Raw genomic sequence first — 17,656 nt, 5'->3', positions numbered from 1 at the left:
GGCAATATCGATGCCATGGAAGAGGAAAGTCGCACTCCGCTGCACTCCGCTGCACGATAAGGTCGTCCGTATATCATACGTCACCTACTGACAGCCGGTGCCAATGTGAATGCCGAGGATACGAAAGGCCGGTCTCCGCTGTACCACGCTGTATCGAACTGCCATCCCCAGATCGTGAGCTACCTTCTCGAATCCGTCGCCAACATCGACGCCAAGGACACATCTTCGGTGTCACCGCTGCGACTCACAATGAAGATGAAAAATAAGCGAATGCCGAGATTCCTTCTAGACAAGGGCGCTCCAGTTTAAGTTACCCGTCGCGTGTACGGATACTGGCCGATGTAGGCTATGCACGTATGTCGAATCTCCACTCCCATTCTATGCTTTCTTCGCAAAACGATGTACTGATGTAGCATTTCTCTGAGTTAGGACTGTGGGAACGCGTTTGGTATTTAGTTCACCAGCCGCGAGGACTGGTGGGTGTTTTCAAGTTTCGGTGCGGAAGGGGGTTCTTTTGTGTCTTTGTCTTTTTCTCTTGCACCTCCAGCTGCTTCAGCGAAAATACCACATCATCGTTATCCAGAGTTGCTTCAGTGTGTTACCTTCTGGTATCTACCTAAAATGGAACAAGCCAATAACTACATACAATGTATGCAGTTAGAACTTGTGCGGGACCGTCGCGGGAGCGAGTGATAATGTGACGCGAATCACGTGACCCGTCACTCGTAGCAAATGTCCGTTCCGAAATAGCCTCCGCGGATATGCCTAATTTCTATCAGGCAGCACTGGATTCCGTACGTCGGAGTGAACATGGATAGAGCGCGTCACGTAGTGAAGGATCCACTGTATATAGAGAGGAATCCCTGCCCGGGAAAGGCTCACGAAATCGATAGTACATCCATCTATCTCTGCAATTGGGCACCTTTATTGAAGCTCATGAACTTAGGATAGCTCTCATGTATTTCAATTCGCTATGTATCCATCTATCTCCGCACTTCCAGGAAATCGATCAACCAATGACTAGGGATGTCCGCCCGAGTACAACTACCCTGGTCGGGAATGGAAAAAAAGCTAACTACCAGAGCACAGCAGGTAAACTGACAAATTTTCTTAGTAAAAGCCGACAAAGACACACATCCGACCATTGTTAGGCCCCTTACACAGGGCCAAGCACCTACTACATACAGTGCTCAAGAAAGAAAACAAGTATATGGGAATGAGTGGGGTGTCGAGTATTCACCGCTACCGTTCGCCCCTTCCACCCAGTCACTCACGAGTCAAGCTTCGCATTCAGAGCCTTCAGCTCGTCTCTCTGCTTCTTAAGTTCCGCGAGAGACCGCTTAAGCTGGTTGTTCGTATGCTCCATGCGTTTGCGAGCGTCTGAAATATGCTTCGCGTTGAGCTCTACAGCAAGGCTGTACTCCTCCTGCGGGGCCGGGGAAGTATCCTGGGTAGATGAAGACTGCTCTTCGTCAGCAACCACTACCTCCACCTGCACACCTACCGCCGCGCGGATCGCCTACCGAGGGCTGTCCCAGGTTCTCCTTCGGGTGGATAGCTGACTCCTCGTTTCGACCGTAGTGGATTAGCTGGATGGACATTGTCGGCTCTCCACGCATTGCTGATTCCTTCCTCAGATTGGCGTCGATTGGCTGGTAGGACTTCACCTTTTCCACCCGCATGGTGGATCCCTCACCGCTACCGGCGTCGAGTGGGTGTTTGGACCTCATCGGCTCGTCCGCGATGGAGATGTGAATCCTCTCCGCCTGTTTGGCGATGGCGATGTCGGTCGTGTCAGCCTTTTCGGCGAAGGCGATGGGAATCTGCTTAGCCTTCTCGGCGATGGCTATGTCCGTCTTCTCTGCCTCTTCAGCAATGACGGTGTTCGTCTTCTCGGCCTCTTCGTCGATGGGCACCGAGGGCTCTACTACCGCATCGCCGACGTCTAATATGCAGCGTGACTTAGCATTGTCACACAGAGCGGTCGCTGATAGCGAGATGCGGAGAGTCTGTAGGTTGATCACTTGGGATACTTACCGCTCTCGGTCGCAGTGTCAGAGCCGGCAGAGCCGTTAGGGATGCCGAAGAGATGATTGATGCGAACCATCTTGAGAGAAGGAATGGGCAACGGAGTCTGATTGTGGTGGGGGTGTGTCGAGAGTTCGCGGCGCTCGTGGGCAGCAATTGCAGTGCGGGAGAAAGAGTGAGCAGGGACAGTTGTAAATGATGTGAGAGTCGTAGAAAGGCTGCGGGCGGAGCCTCTCCTGCTCAAACGTCGGTCGAGCCCTTTTCAGGCAACGCTCTTCCCGGTGTGGGAACCTCGCTCATCGGCAAGCCGAAACCCGGTAACCCGAATCGGGCACATTAACGTTCAAGACGAATGAGAGAGAAAAATAACGGCAAAAGTCCAGAGTGCCATGATTCGTTGGCCGCTCTTATCCACCAGTTGACCATACGGTCACCTACCAAAACAGTAATTCCGGCAAAATTATCGGATTTTAGACCTTAGTAAGTAGAAAAAATCAATCACCCTAATATGCCCTGATTAATACAACGATTGGATGTGTTCATACCAATCACACATTAGCCCTCACCCACACTTCTACGACCGCATCGCAAGCGCGTGGGAGCAAACAGAGGTATCATCTTGCTGACTAGCCCACATCACAACTCGAAGAGCCGCCTTCCAAAAATCCACCATTTCCTTCTCAGTACAGGATAAAAATCTCACTACCTCCAGTCACTGAACTCCAAACAACCGCAGTGAACGGCCACCCGAAACGACGGCAACCGACACCCACCAGAACTTTCATCGAAGCAACCATATCTAATGTTGTCGAGAACCGACTGTCCCTGCAAGGCCTGCACTCTTCTTTGCGGCTTTCAGTGGTTTTGCATGGTAACCCAGCCCGTTCCTCCCACCGTGCTGTCTTACACTTACTCACGCTCCGCAGAACAAAGAGAAGGAAGAGCCGATGGAACTGGTCATATCGGCCCCTTTCAACCCGACACATGTTGACGGATCGAACCACATGGATCCGATGACGTGAGTACTCTGTGTGTGTCGGTTGAGCGATTCGGATACAGACGTTAACCGATCGAGATCAGCGGCAATGTCCATCCCGTCCACATGTCCGTGACTCCCGCTAGAGCTCGTAGCTTGGATCGCAACGGTGAGATGCCGGTTCTGCAGCCGAAGTGATGCGAAGGTGGAGAAAAAAAGTTGGAGGTGGATGGAGACAGCGGAGGCAGGCATGAGACAATGAGACTGGACTGTAGTCAAATGAAATGAATCTCTACTCAATGATGCGAAAGATTTGAAGGAATATGGCCGGAGTCCTTAGCTGCAAATTTCCCTCCGGCTAAGAGATTCTTTGGTCTGGTTGTTTGAGATCTTGTACCGGTGGCCGCGAGCCTGTGCAGAAATCGGTGGATCTCCAACAGAAGACTTATAGGGGAGTGTTAAAGCGTTCCATACTCCTGACATGGAACAGTGGATGCTCGGAATGTATTCTAGCATATTGATTCCCTCCGTCCGCTCTGGCGTCAACCTTTGCGCAAACGAGTGTCGATACTCACTCGAGAGTAAAGTTCATGCAGAATCTCTAAAAACTTAGTTCGAGAAGTTGTAACGTTTCTTCTATTATCTTCGTTATCTGATAAGTTACTAATCACAGTTATTTCTTGTTCCTCATGCCGCATTTAAATCATATGAAGGCTATGGCACGCCTCGCAATCATTGTTAGTCATTTTCATGTATTCGCTGTTTGCACGCCATGGAATGACTGCTGGTGATCCACTTACCCATCCCGACTTCGTCACGACACCAAACTGCCTACCAACAACACCGTCTCCCCTCCGCGAGACAATCTTTACTTGCAACCACGATGCCTTTCTACAGAAGAAAGCGCACGTCCTCGGACCTCCCGCCACCTCCTCCACCCGACGAATCTCCTCCAGCTCTTTCTTCTTCTCCTACTCCTCCCCCTCTTTCTCCGCGCCCTTCGGCTCATTCTTCGCCTGGTCACCTCCAGCGATACCAGCGCCATCAGGCTCCACAGATCCACACGCCGAAACCGTCCATGGTCGCCCAAAGACCTAGCGGCAACTGCTTTGGCGGATATCAACCCGATAGCGGTACCCCGTTCATCTCGGTCGGCAGCAGAGCGGCGATCAGTGGCGGCAGCGGCAGCGGGTTCAACCAGGTCGGCAACAGGACAGCGAGTGGCGGTGGCAACGCGTATAATCCGGCCGCTAACAGGACAGTGGGCGGCGGCGGCACCATGTACAATCCGGCCGCCAACAGGACAGCGAGCGGCGGTGGCATCGGGTCGAATTCGGTCGGAAGCAGGCTGCCGAGCGGCGGCCACGGCGGCGGCGGGTTCAATTCGGTCGGAAACAGGACACCGAACGGTGGCGGCAGCGGCACTGGATACAACTCTGTCGGCAACAGATCCGCGAACAGCAGCATATCCAGCGGCGACAACGGACAGTCAAACGCGAATCAGAGGGTTATCCAGGGCGGCGGTGTCTCGAATAGCTTCACTGTGTCTGGCGGCAGCGGACATTCAAACGATATTCAAAGGACTACCCAAAGCAGAGGTATCTCGAACAGCTCCAGCATCCAGGGCAGATACACTGGTGTTTCTACCAAGCACGGCGATTCCATGGACGAGGTCATGCCCTTAGCCATCACCTCCAGGGCCCACCCTTCCAGCCCCTCCTCCAGGACCCAGCATTCCACCCCCTCCTCCAAGACCTTCCCCCCCAGCCCCGCGTTCCTCGAAACCTCCCGTGGCGGCCCCGCTTCTATGCATTCAACTGGATCCTCGGCCAACTCCTCGATCACGACGTACTCCGGCGGCTACCAGCACTCCGATCACAGCAACGTTCGCACCCGCCGCAACGGTAACCCGCGCCCGAACCTCCTCCCTCCCGGCCAGACTACCCCCGGCGAAATAGATGTTCGCGGCCTCCGCACCAGGCGCCCCGCTCGCTCACCTGGTTCCTTACCTCCCACCATTACATCTGGGCCGAGTGGTCCCCGCCCACTGCCGCCTACCAATAGGGTTGCCACGCCTCCCGATACCGTCGCCGCGCATGCGATCTCCCCCGACCCGATGCTTCCGGAAAACTACGCCGTTAGCTGCTGTGAATGCAGCGTGCTGTCCCAGTGCAAGATCCCCGAGATCCAGTTGGATCGCTGGTTGGTTATGTGCCCGGCTGGCTGCGGACACTACCTCGGTGCTTGTGTGGAGACGAACGGCCACATCTACGGAGGCCATGGCTGTAAGGTGAAGATTGTCAAGAAAGATGAGGAGGATGACAAGGAGAAGAAGAATGTGGCGGAATAGGCTGAGAGGGAGCTTTCAACAAGCACCTTTACGCGAATACTTAGACGATTTGAATTTAACATGTAATTGGCCTAGGTTCTCGCTGCCCGAATGAATGTGATACCTGTTCTGTGCTGCTCTTACCATTTCGCTGTGCTTCCAGTCTGCTCAGTACCTACAGGATGCTATCCATGAGCTTATGCCCCGTTGCTACTCGCAGAATATCGATTGCGATCACTAAATATCAGTCGCAACAGCGATTAAGAGACGAGTGATTTCAGGTGGGTGCAGGTAGGGGGCTTTTGGCTTAATTCTTCAAAAGTGTGAAGATGTCTCCGACGTGGGTTTACCGTCGTCTATAAAAACAGCGTGCGGCGCCACGAGGGAATATTCTACGAGACTTGACTCCCTGCATTCACCCAGCTTTCGGCTGCGGCGACTTGGTCGAATAGCCACTTTTTAGGCATGGTAGTTTTTTCGTTTCGTAAAACGTCCAAGGACCGCATGCATGAAACTGGAGAAGAATATCCTGAGGAAAGAGAAAGTGAATCGATTCGCACCGCCATGCTTCCCCTGCCTCCGACCCCTCCCGAGCAGTAGAACGCGCACCTTAGCCTACTGCATGCCACCCCTCCGGCTCCACATCAGTCACCACTGCTATCTCGATCACCACCGGCCTCAGCCCGGTTAACAAAGCGTCGGATCGCAGCCGTGCACATCCATCGCAGATTTCCGCCGGGTGTCCGCACTCGCAGTATCCGTTCGCCAGGTTCGCTTCCCACGTCTTCCGCCCGCACACAGCGCACTCGTAGTAGTAGATGGTTATCGTCACTACGATCATCGTGGTTGTGGTTTGCTCGGAGAAAGATAGGTAGGTGGTGGTGTGGCGACGAGAGGAGTAGGAAGGACGGCAGGAACTTATGCATCGTCAGTGGAGAAGCCTGATTGAAGAGCAGGATGCGTGTTACAATACAAACTGTACGCGAGTAGAAAGCTGTAGAAAATAGAGTGCGGGATAGGAGAAGCCGGAAGATGTGCGCGCGGAGACTCGGAGGGCCACCGGCGGCCGGTGCCTAAGGTGTAGTTAACCTGAATCGTGCAACCCCATATCCCCTCGTGTATATCATCTAGCGCAGGGAGCTAAAGATGACCCCGCCAGCTCTCTACCTCCTGACCGGATGTATTCCACAAGTGATATCATCTGAAAAACGATCTTTAGTGAACCAAAAGTCATCAATATGAAGCGGCTTGGGTAGTCAGTCCGTCCAACATCTTGCTACCACGGACTAGAGCAGTCGATTAACGTCGACTGCCACTTTCTGAAATCTTGGGGTTACACTATGTGGCTGGCCGATGAGAACCGCACGGGATCATACAGAGGCAACATCACCGCATCTCCTTCAACCTTTCATAATCTATCCTTCCATCCGTGTTGCAACGGCCAGTCCTGTATCCAGTCTCCCACTGCATGTATCAACTTCAAGACCTCTTTCAATAACTATCAAAATACTCGTATCTGCCACCACCGATCATCGGTTCAGTTCAAATCAGGATTCCACATGTGCATTGTATGGTAACAAGCACACGGATCATTTTCCTTCACCGTCAAGATGCCCGTGGCCAAGTCTCAGATTACCCCTCCTTTCGCCGGAAGATTCAAGATGCACATACCACCAAAGACTATATCTCCGTTCACCGCACTCCCCAGTCCACACCCTCACCTCATCCCATGGCACCCTGCGATCTCGCGATAAACCGAATGATGCAGTACACCGCCCTACTAGTCATCTCCGCTGTTGCAGCATCAGTCTCGGCGCTTGCCAACCCAGACAGTGTCCCGCCCACTCACGTCCACGGTGGCGGCCACATCCTTGATCACCCTTTGGCTATTGACCTAGGCGCACCCATCACCATCGACACACCCGATATCACCTTACCCACGTTGAAGATGCCAACGGTTGACATTCCAGCACTTCCTACGTTTTACCCGCCGACGTTCGACCTACCGACAAAGATCATGGTGCAACGGAGTCGGCCGGCAGGCAGCCGGCATTGCGATCGTTGTTGGGGTAGCAACGGCGGTAGTCCTCGCAGTGTGGTAAAGGTGTGTGGTGTGGGTTTTGTGAAGGGCGAGAGGGGATGGATTGGTAGCTAGACTCGATGTGACCGATGCCGCATCAACGTGTTGAGAAGAAACTGCTGCCAAGGCTACACCTGCAGTGACGATGTCACTGGTAGACGGACATGCCTCTGATATAGCACCCGAAATTAAGGTTCCGTAGAAAGCTGAAGAAAATGGAATAGCGTACCAGATGGGAGGGCTTAAGCTATGGAGATGTCAGACTGTACAAGACGTTCATGACTGATCTCCAAACCTGTAGTATCAGAGGCAGTAAGTGAACCAATAGTGCATCCGTGGAATCACACCAAGCACTCGGATCTCTGCACTGGTGGTGTCACGTGTTCTCGGTGTGTGCGGACGGTAGGGTTACGACGGTTGGGATTTTCGCAGTTGGTAATGCCTCGCAGTCACAAAACCTCCCACAACAACCCCCGCCCACTCCACCATCCCTTCCTCCTTCCTCCAACAAGCCTCACACACTCCATCACCACTTCCTTCCTTCTCCGTACCTTTTACAACAAACTCGACCCCAACCCATCTTTCGCCACACCCAGTAGTGATGGTTGTTTCAATCCGCAACGGGGCCCGACACGTCCGAGCCCGTCTGGAGCAGTGCCCGGACACGCTAGTGAGATAATTACCATCACGTCTACTTAGGTATGACCCCTCTCGTCCTGTACGTCATCAAACGGGATACTGACAGTAGCGGCGCATGCAGCGTGCGTTGAAGTCCTGAGGGGCAGCGTCTGCGCAGTGAACGACTGCGTCGCCTCGGCGACAACGGATGTGGAAACGGATCAGCCACCGAATAAGGAATACATCTTGTATGCGTCGTTAGCTCCCTTGTAGACGGATCTTTACGGTGCTTTGTTGGAGCATATGCTCCAGCTTTCCCAGCGCGTTCCGTTGACAACGAAGATTCACCATCGGAGGAATCTTCCATCCGCGAAGATCACTCACCTTCCCCATTGCGTTCCGAAAACGACGACCGCTCCACAACGCCCCGAAAACCCCGAAGCCGCCTCTGAGAGTGAGGATGGCGATCAGCCAAGTGACGGCATCAATGCAGTCAACAACTCCGACAAAGAAGCATACCAGGACCCGAACGGTTTTACCGTCGCGCAAATCCACCACTTCGCGAGAGAGAACAGTGACCGCTTTCACGGGGACGATCGCCCTGCGGAAATGAGTGCGATTGTGGCCTAATGGATGAAGGACCACCCGATTGGGAGACTTTAAGTGCGGTGCGCTAAGCACCGGAATGGATATCTTTGAAGAAATGTCGGTGTGGGACCATGGTTCTAGTGGTAGGAGAAAATTGCTCTGACAGAAGCATCATCGCCTCCCTATCACTACAACCTGAAGACAGCATTTCACAGATGAGTCCCCGCCGCATATATCCGCGTCACGTCGACTCGTAGTCAATCGACGAAACGAACAATTTGACGAAAGTCTTCCTGTATTTCCGCACCACAGCCTTCAGCGATGTATCGATCGGTCTCGACTCACCTCACTGTACTTACGCCACGACACTGACTGAGCTCACCGCGATTCCTCGGCGCCTTCACGCTTAGTACTGCCTACCCACCTTGTGCTTTGTCTGTATCACATCGTACGCCAACTCAACAGCTCTCCAATTGTGATACCCTCTACCTACGAAAGCATTCACATCGCCACCATTCCGCTTGATCATCTCGGCGCTCGCACCACACTTCTCATCCCCACCGGCGAAATCCTCCAGCACCGCCGGGAGTGTCTATTTGACCGTCTCATCTTCAAACTTGACGTACATCTAGCTTTCCTACGACAAGTTCTTTCCTACATCCTGCCACACACCCTCCCGTCGTTTTCCGAAGCCGAGCTAGGTGGCGCGAGAAACATCGCCATGGTCGCGATGGGAGCGATGCATCAATTCGTGATGGACCTGCAGTGCAGCGGCTTCTGTACGAGATGAAGATTTTTACGCTGGCAGCGGAGGTAGTGAGGAAAGTTACTGCCAAGGGTGATCATCAGTTGATGGAGAGTAACGATGTGGTCCCTGTCGCTAGGGAACTGCTAACATGGGTTTATTTCGGTATTGTCATCTTTGGGGCACTGTACGAGAAAATATCCACCTCGCTACTTCCATTCTATCTTTCGGTGCATGAACTCATAGAAAGAATGATTTGGTCCCACTCGTGTGAAAGTAGAGACCTCCAACAAATCTCCCCAAGGATCCCGCTTAGTATTGCTCTATAGACGAAAGGTGGGGCACAACTGAGCTTTATCATCCCGCGCCGAGACGCTTCCCTCTCTTCCGTATCCTGTCCCTCTGTTTTCCGCTTTCCCTTTCCTTCTCCTCTCGAAATTTTTCCATCCCTTGTCGGTCTCAGTGTTGCGAGGAGGAGACGCTGCGGACACGGCAGATGCTAGTGGTTTAGGTGGTGCCGAGCCGAACTGAACTTCCCTATGCTCAGATTGCTCAGGCGTCGCCGTGTGGTGGGGGGGTTTGCTCTGGTCAGCTTCTTTCACGCATGATCTTCCGGGGACGAGCGGACAGAAGAGAAGCTTGGATGCCGAGGAGCGAGTCACGGCCCATGATCTACATTTCATGTCTGCTGCCGTGGTGCTAAGCCGGCTATAGCTGCCAATGGAGAAGAACACATAGCGGACATGGGGGTAGTGAGTGGGTGGCGATAACCACTAATAGTCTTCGAACACTAGCCCATACTACGAGAGGACAATCCTATGTGTTTACTCCCATAGTCGGAAATACAGCCATCTCTTCTCAGAAATGTGGTATTCTACAACATGAAGACAACTGGGGAAGTCTTGACGAGAAATGAGTAACTCAACCCTTCCTAGTAAAGACCCAGTCGAGTGAGATCTGATGTTTCATATTCCCCTAGACCAGGTTTCAACTGCCAACGGTCCAACACCGGCGTACGCAGTTTACAGCTACAGCGCCACCGTGAGATCAGGTCGGTCATCCATCTCATGCCCAGCAGCACTGCAACGTCAAGCAACTACTCGCGCCATAGCCAGTCGCGCACACATATCACGCTATAAGGAAATACACAACGAGTGCGCACCCGTGTCCTGTGTCCCGTGTTACCCCCAAGTCCAACCTGCTTCAGCTCCGGCCACAATTTCGGCTCCCACCATCAGCAGCACATAGGTAGGCAGGTCCCGTTGACACGATACGCCACGAGTGACGATACGGGCGCGTGAATCGTGATATCATAGCTACCGTAACTCTTTTCCACCAACCACCATCAGCATTACTGAGAATTCCTGCGCGTTACTTCATTACTTCCTAGTGCAAGGTTCAAAGTTCAATGTTCAAAGTCCAGTTTCCGTGCATCCAAATCATCGCGCAAGCCCAGAGCCCGCCACCAGCCTCCAGGACGGTTTTTTCTTTTTTTTTCTATTTGATCAGCCCAAAAGTAGAGTGATTTTCCATGACGCCCGTATTTCTCAGACTCTTTCTACAATGTCCCTAAACGTCCAGGGAGTGAATTGGGGATTTACCAGAGGAAAATTATCGTCGAGGGTGGTTGTAAAATCCATAGCGTAGTAGATGCTGTTGCGTCACTCGTTCTAGAACTTGGTGGCTGATTTTACACAAATGATTCTTTCACCAGATACCCCTCCGGAAGCACGATCGTCGACAGTGCAATGTCGGTTTCTGCGCAGCATACCCACTCCGCTCCTGCAGCCATACCGAACTCTCAACATCGCGACATCCAAAGCAAATCCGAAGCCCTACTCCCTAGCGACAGAGCAAACTAACGGATACAGCGTCGCACTTCACAACGATACGGACGTATGAACTTCAGTAGCCCTCAGCGGCAGCAATCACTACCGACCCCTGTGCCGAATCATCAGCATCGAGGCAGATCTAGCCGGTATTGAACCCGAGAACGTAATGCGGAGGGCGGCTGACACGTGCGCATGCGTAGGAAACGTTCGGTTTCCGGCGACCAGACGCTCTCCATCTACTCCGCTTTCGGTACGCCAACAATTACATTCCCAAGCTCCCATCTCACTATTTATCACCACTCGGTTACACCTGGATCGACGCACGTTTTTCGGCGCCGGGCTGCCACACTTCATCGGGCTGGTCTCTAGAGTAGGCAGCCGTCGCATACCGGCCGAGAACCCGCGCCGACCGGCGACAGCTTCTGTCGGATACAGATCTCACAAGGCCAGAGTGTGCCACCAAATGTGCGGTACGGATGAAGTACAAGCGACGAGAACTTCTGCGGAATCGCTGGTAAAGCATACTTCAGCCTCCAGGACTCGATCCTCGCGCACGAGAGGCAGGCCGCAGGTACGATTCCGAGAAGCGCCTCCTCGAATCAGAGAGCTCGAAGGGACGGATGGAAGGATCGCAGTTGTCGGAAGCCGTTCATAGACTCGTGTTTGGTGTATGCACGATGAGGAAACGGGCAGCCGGCTTCGGTTCTGGCGTGGTGCTTCTCGATCCGGAAGACAGTTCTTGAAGACTCTCTGGCGAATGGCGGATGGCGAATTGCTGAGCTGACCTGAGCTACGGGATGACGGGTATTACTGGTGTTACTGGTATTACTGATGTTACTACAGCCGATTGGTTGGAATACTATTCGGAATCTCAGATGCAGGTTCTACTGGTGCTACATACCTAGTGAATGGGCGTGGCTCTGCGCTTTCTGCACTTGAACTCTTCCCCCGGCGGTCGGGCCCCCCGAAAATGCAATTCCAGAGACTCTGGCTTATTCCATGAGCCCGGCCTTCGAACAAATCACACATCCGGAAGAAAAGTGACTGACATCAATCCAACCTCAAAGCTACCATATGGCATACTACGCGCGGTACTTCATCTCGGACTTCTACCCCAGCCTCGGATGGCTATGCCAAGTAATCGGCATCCACAGCAAGAGTCAAGACGAGACCAAGCCAAATCGCCGTCACCTGTTGGTCCACGTTCCGTGTTGGGTGTACATTTCACGGCCGAATCGACCACACGATCCAGCTCATTACTGCTGTCTACTAGACAAGCACTCTATCCCGGGCCCCGATCGTCGATCACCAGGACACGTTGAATACGCCCTACACGTGGATCGCCTTATCACCCTTTGAGGCCATGCCAACTCTACTCGCTACTTTGGTCCTTCCTCCCGTCCGCGCTGCTTATTAATCCGCCGATTCGAGTGGCTGAGTACTCTCGGAGATAGACGCAATGTGGCGATGAAGGACGAAGTCAGATATAATTCTATGCTTTCTGATACAAGGAGGGCAGGTCTCAGACTCCCAGAATGCAGGGGTCTAACGGCCGCTTATTGCAATAGAGTGTGAATCATACGAGATCGGTAAACGGGAGGCGTTTCGATGATTAGGAAGTGCAGCTTCGTCCTTCAACGCAACACACGCCCGTCCAGCTACCGACACGTTCCCATGGCGATCGAGACAGGAATCAATGCTCTATTCAAGATAACCGGTATCTTTTAGCTACGTTCTTTGCTCTACCAGGTTCCCAGGTTCCAGTCTCGATTTCGAGCAAAATTCATCGTCGGGTCATGGCGAGGCGAGTGAGCCCTTATGATCCACTGCCACTTCCGATTGGCGATAGGCGATACAATTGTGATCCGATGGTTTGGGACAATGATGGAAACAGTGCTAGATATATTCTCTAGCTATAGCAAATCGTGAAGACATATACAGAGCGGGTAGGAGGGCTACGAGCGGGGCAGCGAGCGGGTGGTGGTAACCGGATGACAGTCCTCGCAAAGCCCACAGGTGAGGACAATGCTAACGATGTGTTTACTCCCATAGTCAGGAATAAAGCCAGCTCTCCCCTGCAATCAGTACCTAATCTATACAGCGTAGATGCTGCTAGTGAAGCCTGGACGAGAATCCAGCAATGTCTCAACCGCGGCCAGTCGGGATCCTCAGCGAGCGAGATTCTATATTCCAAATACCTAGACCAGGCTCCAACTGCCAACCGCACAACGCCGGCGTACGCACCTGTGCAGTCCATCGTCCTAATGAGGTGGAGTCGCTCAGGATGCAACAGCAGCCCCTTCGTGACACCAGTCCCTTCGAGCCAGTCGCGCACATATATCCACCTGTATGGGAATACTCAAACGAGTGCGCACCCATGTCCCATGTCCCATGTCCCATGTCCCATGTCCCATCTCCCGTGTCACCCTCAAGTTCAACCTGCTTCAGCCTCCAGCTCCAGCTCCGGCCGCAATCTCGGCTTCCAGCGTCGGCGGCACATAGGTAGCTTGCAGCGGTCGCACGGTCGTACGGTCGCACGCTCGCACGCTCCCGTCAGCACGCTCCCGTCGCCACGATACGACACGAGTGACGATACGGAAGGGTGATATCACAGCTACATACATACCTAGCTGTGTTTACCACCGGCGCCGATATCCTGCGCATTCCTACGCGTGCTATCAACATGTATTCCCTCAAAGTTCAAAGTTCAGTTTCCCTGTATCGAGATCATCGCTCAATCGTAGAATCTACCCACCACCTGCCACCAGTCTACCGTTTCCAGGCACCCACCGCCCCAACTTGCTTAACTTTACATCATAGACTCATCGCACACAGCATGAGTGTCAGACCGCGCTCCGTTCACCTTCCCCTCCCGTCCCTCTCTGTCCCCTTCCGTTCCTGCCTGGGATAACAAACTACTGCCAGGTCACGTGCCATCACACCTCATCACTCGCCCCCCTCCTTTCCACGCGCGATCTCTCGCCCGAGAAATCTAACCCGGCACCCGCTCCGCCGCTAGCAGCCTGACACTCCCGCCACGCTGATCCCTCTGCCCCGCCACAGGGAAATCTGAACCTGGAAGGTGATGATGGTATCAGACGAATCTCATCCACAATCCATTAATAGACGTCACCATTACCACGTGGGATCTGGACACGGAGAACCTGTAGCCTGTAGCCTGTAGCCTGTAGCCTGTGGGCTTTAAGGCCGAGAGACAGTTCCCCCCGCCGCCCCTCCCCCCCTTCTTTTCTCCTCCCTCTCCCCTCCGCTCGCTTTTGCTTTTCTCTTTAGTGCTACATTACAGAAGCCATCATAGTGATCTCGATCTCACAGTGAGTTCACAGCGGTCGAGACAGAAAACGAAAAAGTAATATTTCGAGAATATATTTTTCATTATCGTCTCGCCCGAATAAATCCAAAACCAAACTAAAAACCAAGACAAGACAAAGACAAAATAAGACAAGACGATTGAAATCGCGAACAGAAAACTAAAATTAAAAGCAGAAATTACATCGCGAAAACTCAGAAAACCATAACAAAAGCCAGAAACAAACAAAAAACCAAACAAAAACTAAAATGCCCGCTGTAAACAAAAGAGACAAATGAAGCCAATCAAACAAAAGAAAGCACATGAAAGACCCAACCCAATCCAACAAAAGAATCCCCATACAAAAGAAATCCCGTACAAAGGAAAGCCTTCAGCGAAAATCCCCACCCCTGTCCATTCCCCTTCCGGTTCCCGTTCCCGTTCCCGTCCCGTTCCCGTTCCCGTCCGATCTCGAGCCCGAAGGCGAGCATGCTGGACATTCCGATCCCTTGTCGAGTTCCCGATTTCATGTCCCTCCATATCCCATCCCATCTTCGCTGTAGATAAACAAAAACAAAACAAACCGTAACCAAAAACCCAGAAAAACACCAAACAATCCACCTCTATCAGTCGTACTCTCGCGCCCATACCCCTACCCATACCCAGCCTCAGCCCATACCCCAGCCCGCGCCCCAGCCCGCGCCCAAGCCTGCCCAACGACAGCCGTCTACTGCCCTTCAATCCCCTCAAACATATCCATCACGACCCCCGCCATCCTGCCATCCCTGAGTGCCTCATAGATCCTGGTGATCATGGCACCCGTAGTCAACACCTGGGCCTCGCGCTCATGTTGCTCACCATGCTTTAGCGGCAGATCGTCCTGTCCGCGATGCATCGGTACATTCAGATCTTTCCTCACAAACTCATACAGGATCCTGGTGCGTCCCAAACTCTGCGCGGCCGGCATATCCTTGGCGACAAACTCCTCTCTATGCTCTTTATACAGCGCAAGGGCTTTATGCGTAAGATTCTGGCGCCACAGGGAGATGCTAGAGAAGACGGCGGTCGGGTCGCTAGACGGGCGCGGATTGTTCTCCGACAGCGCCTCCATCACGACGGACGTGGCGGTGTAGAAGATGTCGTTGAAGCGAGCGCGGGAGTCCTCGCGCATCGTCTCGTCGAAGCGCTTCTTGACGTGGTCGAAGACTTTGACACCGAGCTTGCGCAGCTCCTTCTTGCCGATCATGCCCTTGAAGTAGGAGGCGGTCTCGGTCTTGACGAGGGTCTCGAGGGCTTCCGTGAAGGTCAGGAGCATGACGCGCAGGTCGACGGCTTGGCAGAGCACGTAGACGTAGTTGGCCATCAACATCATGAGCACGTCGTTCATCTCGTCGGCCTGGCGGGCGGAAATGAGCGCGAGACTATTGACGGCCTGGTTGCGGTCCTCAGCGCACTGGACGTGGGAGCCGACGTTACCGGCGGCGAGGACGCCGAGCTCGGAGCAGTAGGCGGCAGCGGCTATGTCGACCGCCTTCATGGTGTAGGAGAGCGAGGTGTCGCAGTCGGAGGCGAGGTTGGGCGGCAGCGGCGCGGTGCAGTAGTTCACCATCTCCGTCAGCTGCTGGAACATGAGCTTGCCGATGTTCTGCAGGGCGCCGCGCGTCTTCTCCATCGCGGCGGTGACGTGCATCGCCTGGAAGTTGCCGGCGTGCATGATGCGCGCGTACTGGCCGGAGGAGGAGGTGGTGTCGATGAGAGGGTTGTCGGTGGTCGAGTTGCACTCGACGCCGAGCTGCGAGATGGCCAGGTCGAGATCCTCGATCTGAGGGCCGATCCACTGCGGCGATGTGCGCAGGGGGTAGCGGTCCTGGCGCAGGCCGACGTGCTCGTGGTCCTCGTCGCCTTCGGGAGCGGCGTGGCGGTCGCGGGCGAGCGATGAGTCGCCGAGGAGGAACCAGATGTTGCCGGCTACCTCCTTCTGTCCGGGGTGAGGACGGGTGACGCCGGCGACCCAGGGATCGAAGGGCTCGGCACTGCCGACGGCGACTTCGACGGCCATGGCGGTGAGTGCCTGGGAGAACTGTGCGAGCATAGAGGCCTCAGAGACAACCTGTGTCGCTACCGAGCAGGAGACCGAAGTGCCGTTGATCAGGCCGAGGACCTCCTTCGCCTTGAACTCGACGGGCTGGAGACCACATGATGCCAGGGCTTCGCGGGATGTGACTGTCTGTCTGTCCTCGCCGATGAAGCAGAAGATGCCGGGGTGTCCGGTGACGGCACCGGCAATGTAGCTGAGAGGGCTCAAGTCACCGCTGGCCGAGATGCTGCCTCGAAGTGGTACACAAGGGATGGCATTATTGTTGAGCATGCCCACGAGGCGCTCCAACACCTCCCATCGAACAGCCGAGTGGCCACGAAGGAGGGAGTTGATTCGGATGGCCATGGCGCCACGCACCCAAGCTTCGGGCATCACATTCTTGTTTCCCGAGTTCATCGCTGTCGAATCGTCAGTCATCAAGCCAAGCAAAAAAAGGGATCCGGGATGAACTCACATGGCATGATTCCAATGTGCTGCATCTGCAGCAAAGCCGCCTGCAGGGTATCCGGGCGGTTGGTTCTCGAATCCGCCGAAGCACCAAAGCCGGTGTTGACACCGTAGATGCAGTGGTCGGCCTTCAGATGGGCCTGGAGAGCCTCGACTGAAGCCTGGACTTGCCGCTTGGCGATGGTGTCTATGTGCACCTGTGTCCCTGCCTTCATGATGGTCTGCAGCTGGCTGATGGTCAGGTCGTGGCCGGTCAGGTTTATGGTGACCGATGGGTCGGTGGTGTGATTGCTGTGCAGGAGGTTGTAGACGCTCGACAGCTTGTCTTCCGGTGTCGGGGTGAGTCTGGATGGCTGTTAGCACGTGGAGTACGGCGATGTGATGGCTACACATACCTGTAAGACGGGGCAAACTTGTGGGACTCCTCGAGGGGTGGAGATCGGCCCGGTGATGCGGCGGGAGTGATGGTAGTGGGATTACTGTTGTCACAAAGTCAGCGGCTGTTGTGCACTGTTCGATGGAATGAGACGCATACAGCATGTTTGGGATCTTGCTGTAAGTCCGCCTGTAGCTGTTGGCGGGCATCTGAGTCGGAGAGGCGGGCATTG

The 17,656-nt window shown here is 54.0% G+C and overlaps 5 protein-coding genes across 5 annotated transcripts; 2 read left to right on the top strand and 3 right to left on the bottom strand.

The window, feature by feature from the left end:
• Positions 1–1,075: 1,075 nt before the first annotated feature.
• BZA05DRAFT_422826 (uncharacterized protein) lies at positions 1,076–2,107 on the bottom strand (the record flags this gene model as incomplete). Its single annotated transcript, XM_051485827.1, has 5 exons — positions 1,076–1,097; positions 1,136–1,174; positions 1,275–1,462; positions 1,524–1,945; positions 2,038–2,107. 5 exons carry the CDS (start codon positions 2,105–2,107, stop codon positions 1,076–1,078), a joined length of 741 nt encoding a protein of 246 aa, XP_051334789.1.
• Positions 2,108–3,887: 1,780 nt separating this feature from the next.
• On the top strand, positions 3,888–5,354 carry BZA05DRAFT_449509 (uncharacterized protein; the record flags this gene model as incomplete). The annotated part of the gene is made up of 1 exon (XM_051487374.1): positions 3,888–5,354. The coding sequence occupies one exon, from the start codon at positions 3,888–3,890 to the stop codon at positions 5,352–5,354; it is 1,467 nt and encodes a 488-aa protein (XP_051334788.1).
• Positions 5,355–7,062: 1,708 nt separating this feature from the next.
• Positions 7,063–8,304, top strand: BZA05DRAFT_477775 (uncharacterized protein; the record flags this gene model as incomplete). Its single annotated transcript, XM_051488322.1, has 2 exons — positions 7,063–7,363; positions 8,174–8,304. The coding sequence occupies 2 exons, from the start codon at positions 7,063–7,065 to the stop codon at positions 8,302–8,304; spliced, it is 432 nt and encodes a 143-aa protein (XP_051334787.1).
• Positions 8,305–14,462: 6,158 nt separating this feature from the next.
• Positions 14,463–15,179, bottom strand: BZA05DRAFT_413071 (uncharacterized protein). Its single transcript, XM_051485162.1, has one exon. It carries the CDS (start codon positions 15,161–15,163, stop codon positions 14,768–14,770), a length of 396 nt encoding a protein of 131 aa, XP_051334786.1. The 5' UTR covers positions 15,164–15,179; the 3' UTR covers positions 14,463–14,767.
• On the bottom strand, positions 15,162–17,486 carry BZA05DRAFT_212131 (phenylalanine ammonia-lyase). Its single transcript, XM_051479622.1, has 2 exons — positions 17,056–17,486; positions 15,162–16,999 (listed from the first exon to the last, which is right to left on the bottom strand). Exons 1-2 carry the CDS (start codon positions 17,261–17,263, stop codon positions 15,231–15,233), a joined length of 1,977 nt encoding a protein of 658 aa, XP_051334785.1. The 5' UTR covers positions 17,264–17,486; the 3' UTR covers positions 15,162–15,230.
• Between the last annotated feature and the right edge of the window lie 170 nt (positions 17,487–17,656).

The sequence above is a fragment of the Tricharina praecox genome, assembly GCF_024521635.1.
Source record: "Tricharina praecox strain CBS 144465 chromosome Unknown BZA05scaffold_48, whole genome shotgun sequence".
Classification (NCBI taxonomy): Eukaryota; Fungi; Ascomycota; class Pezizomycetes; order Pezizales; family Pyronemataceae; genus Tricharina; species Tricharina praecox.
This window is presented reverse-complemented; position numbering and strand designations above follow the sequence as displayed.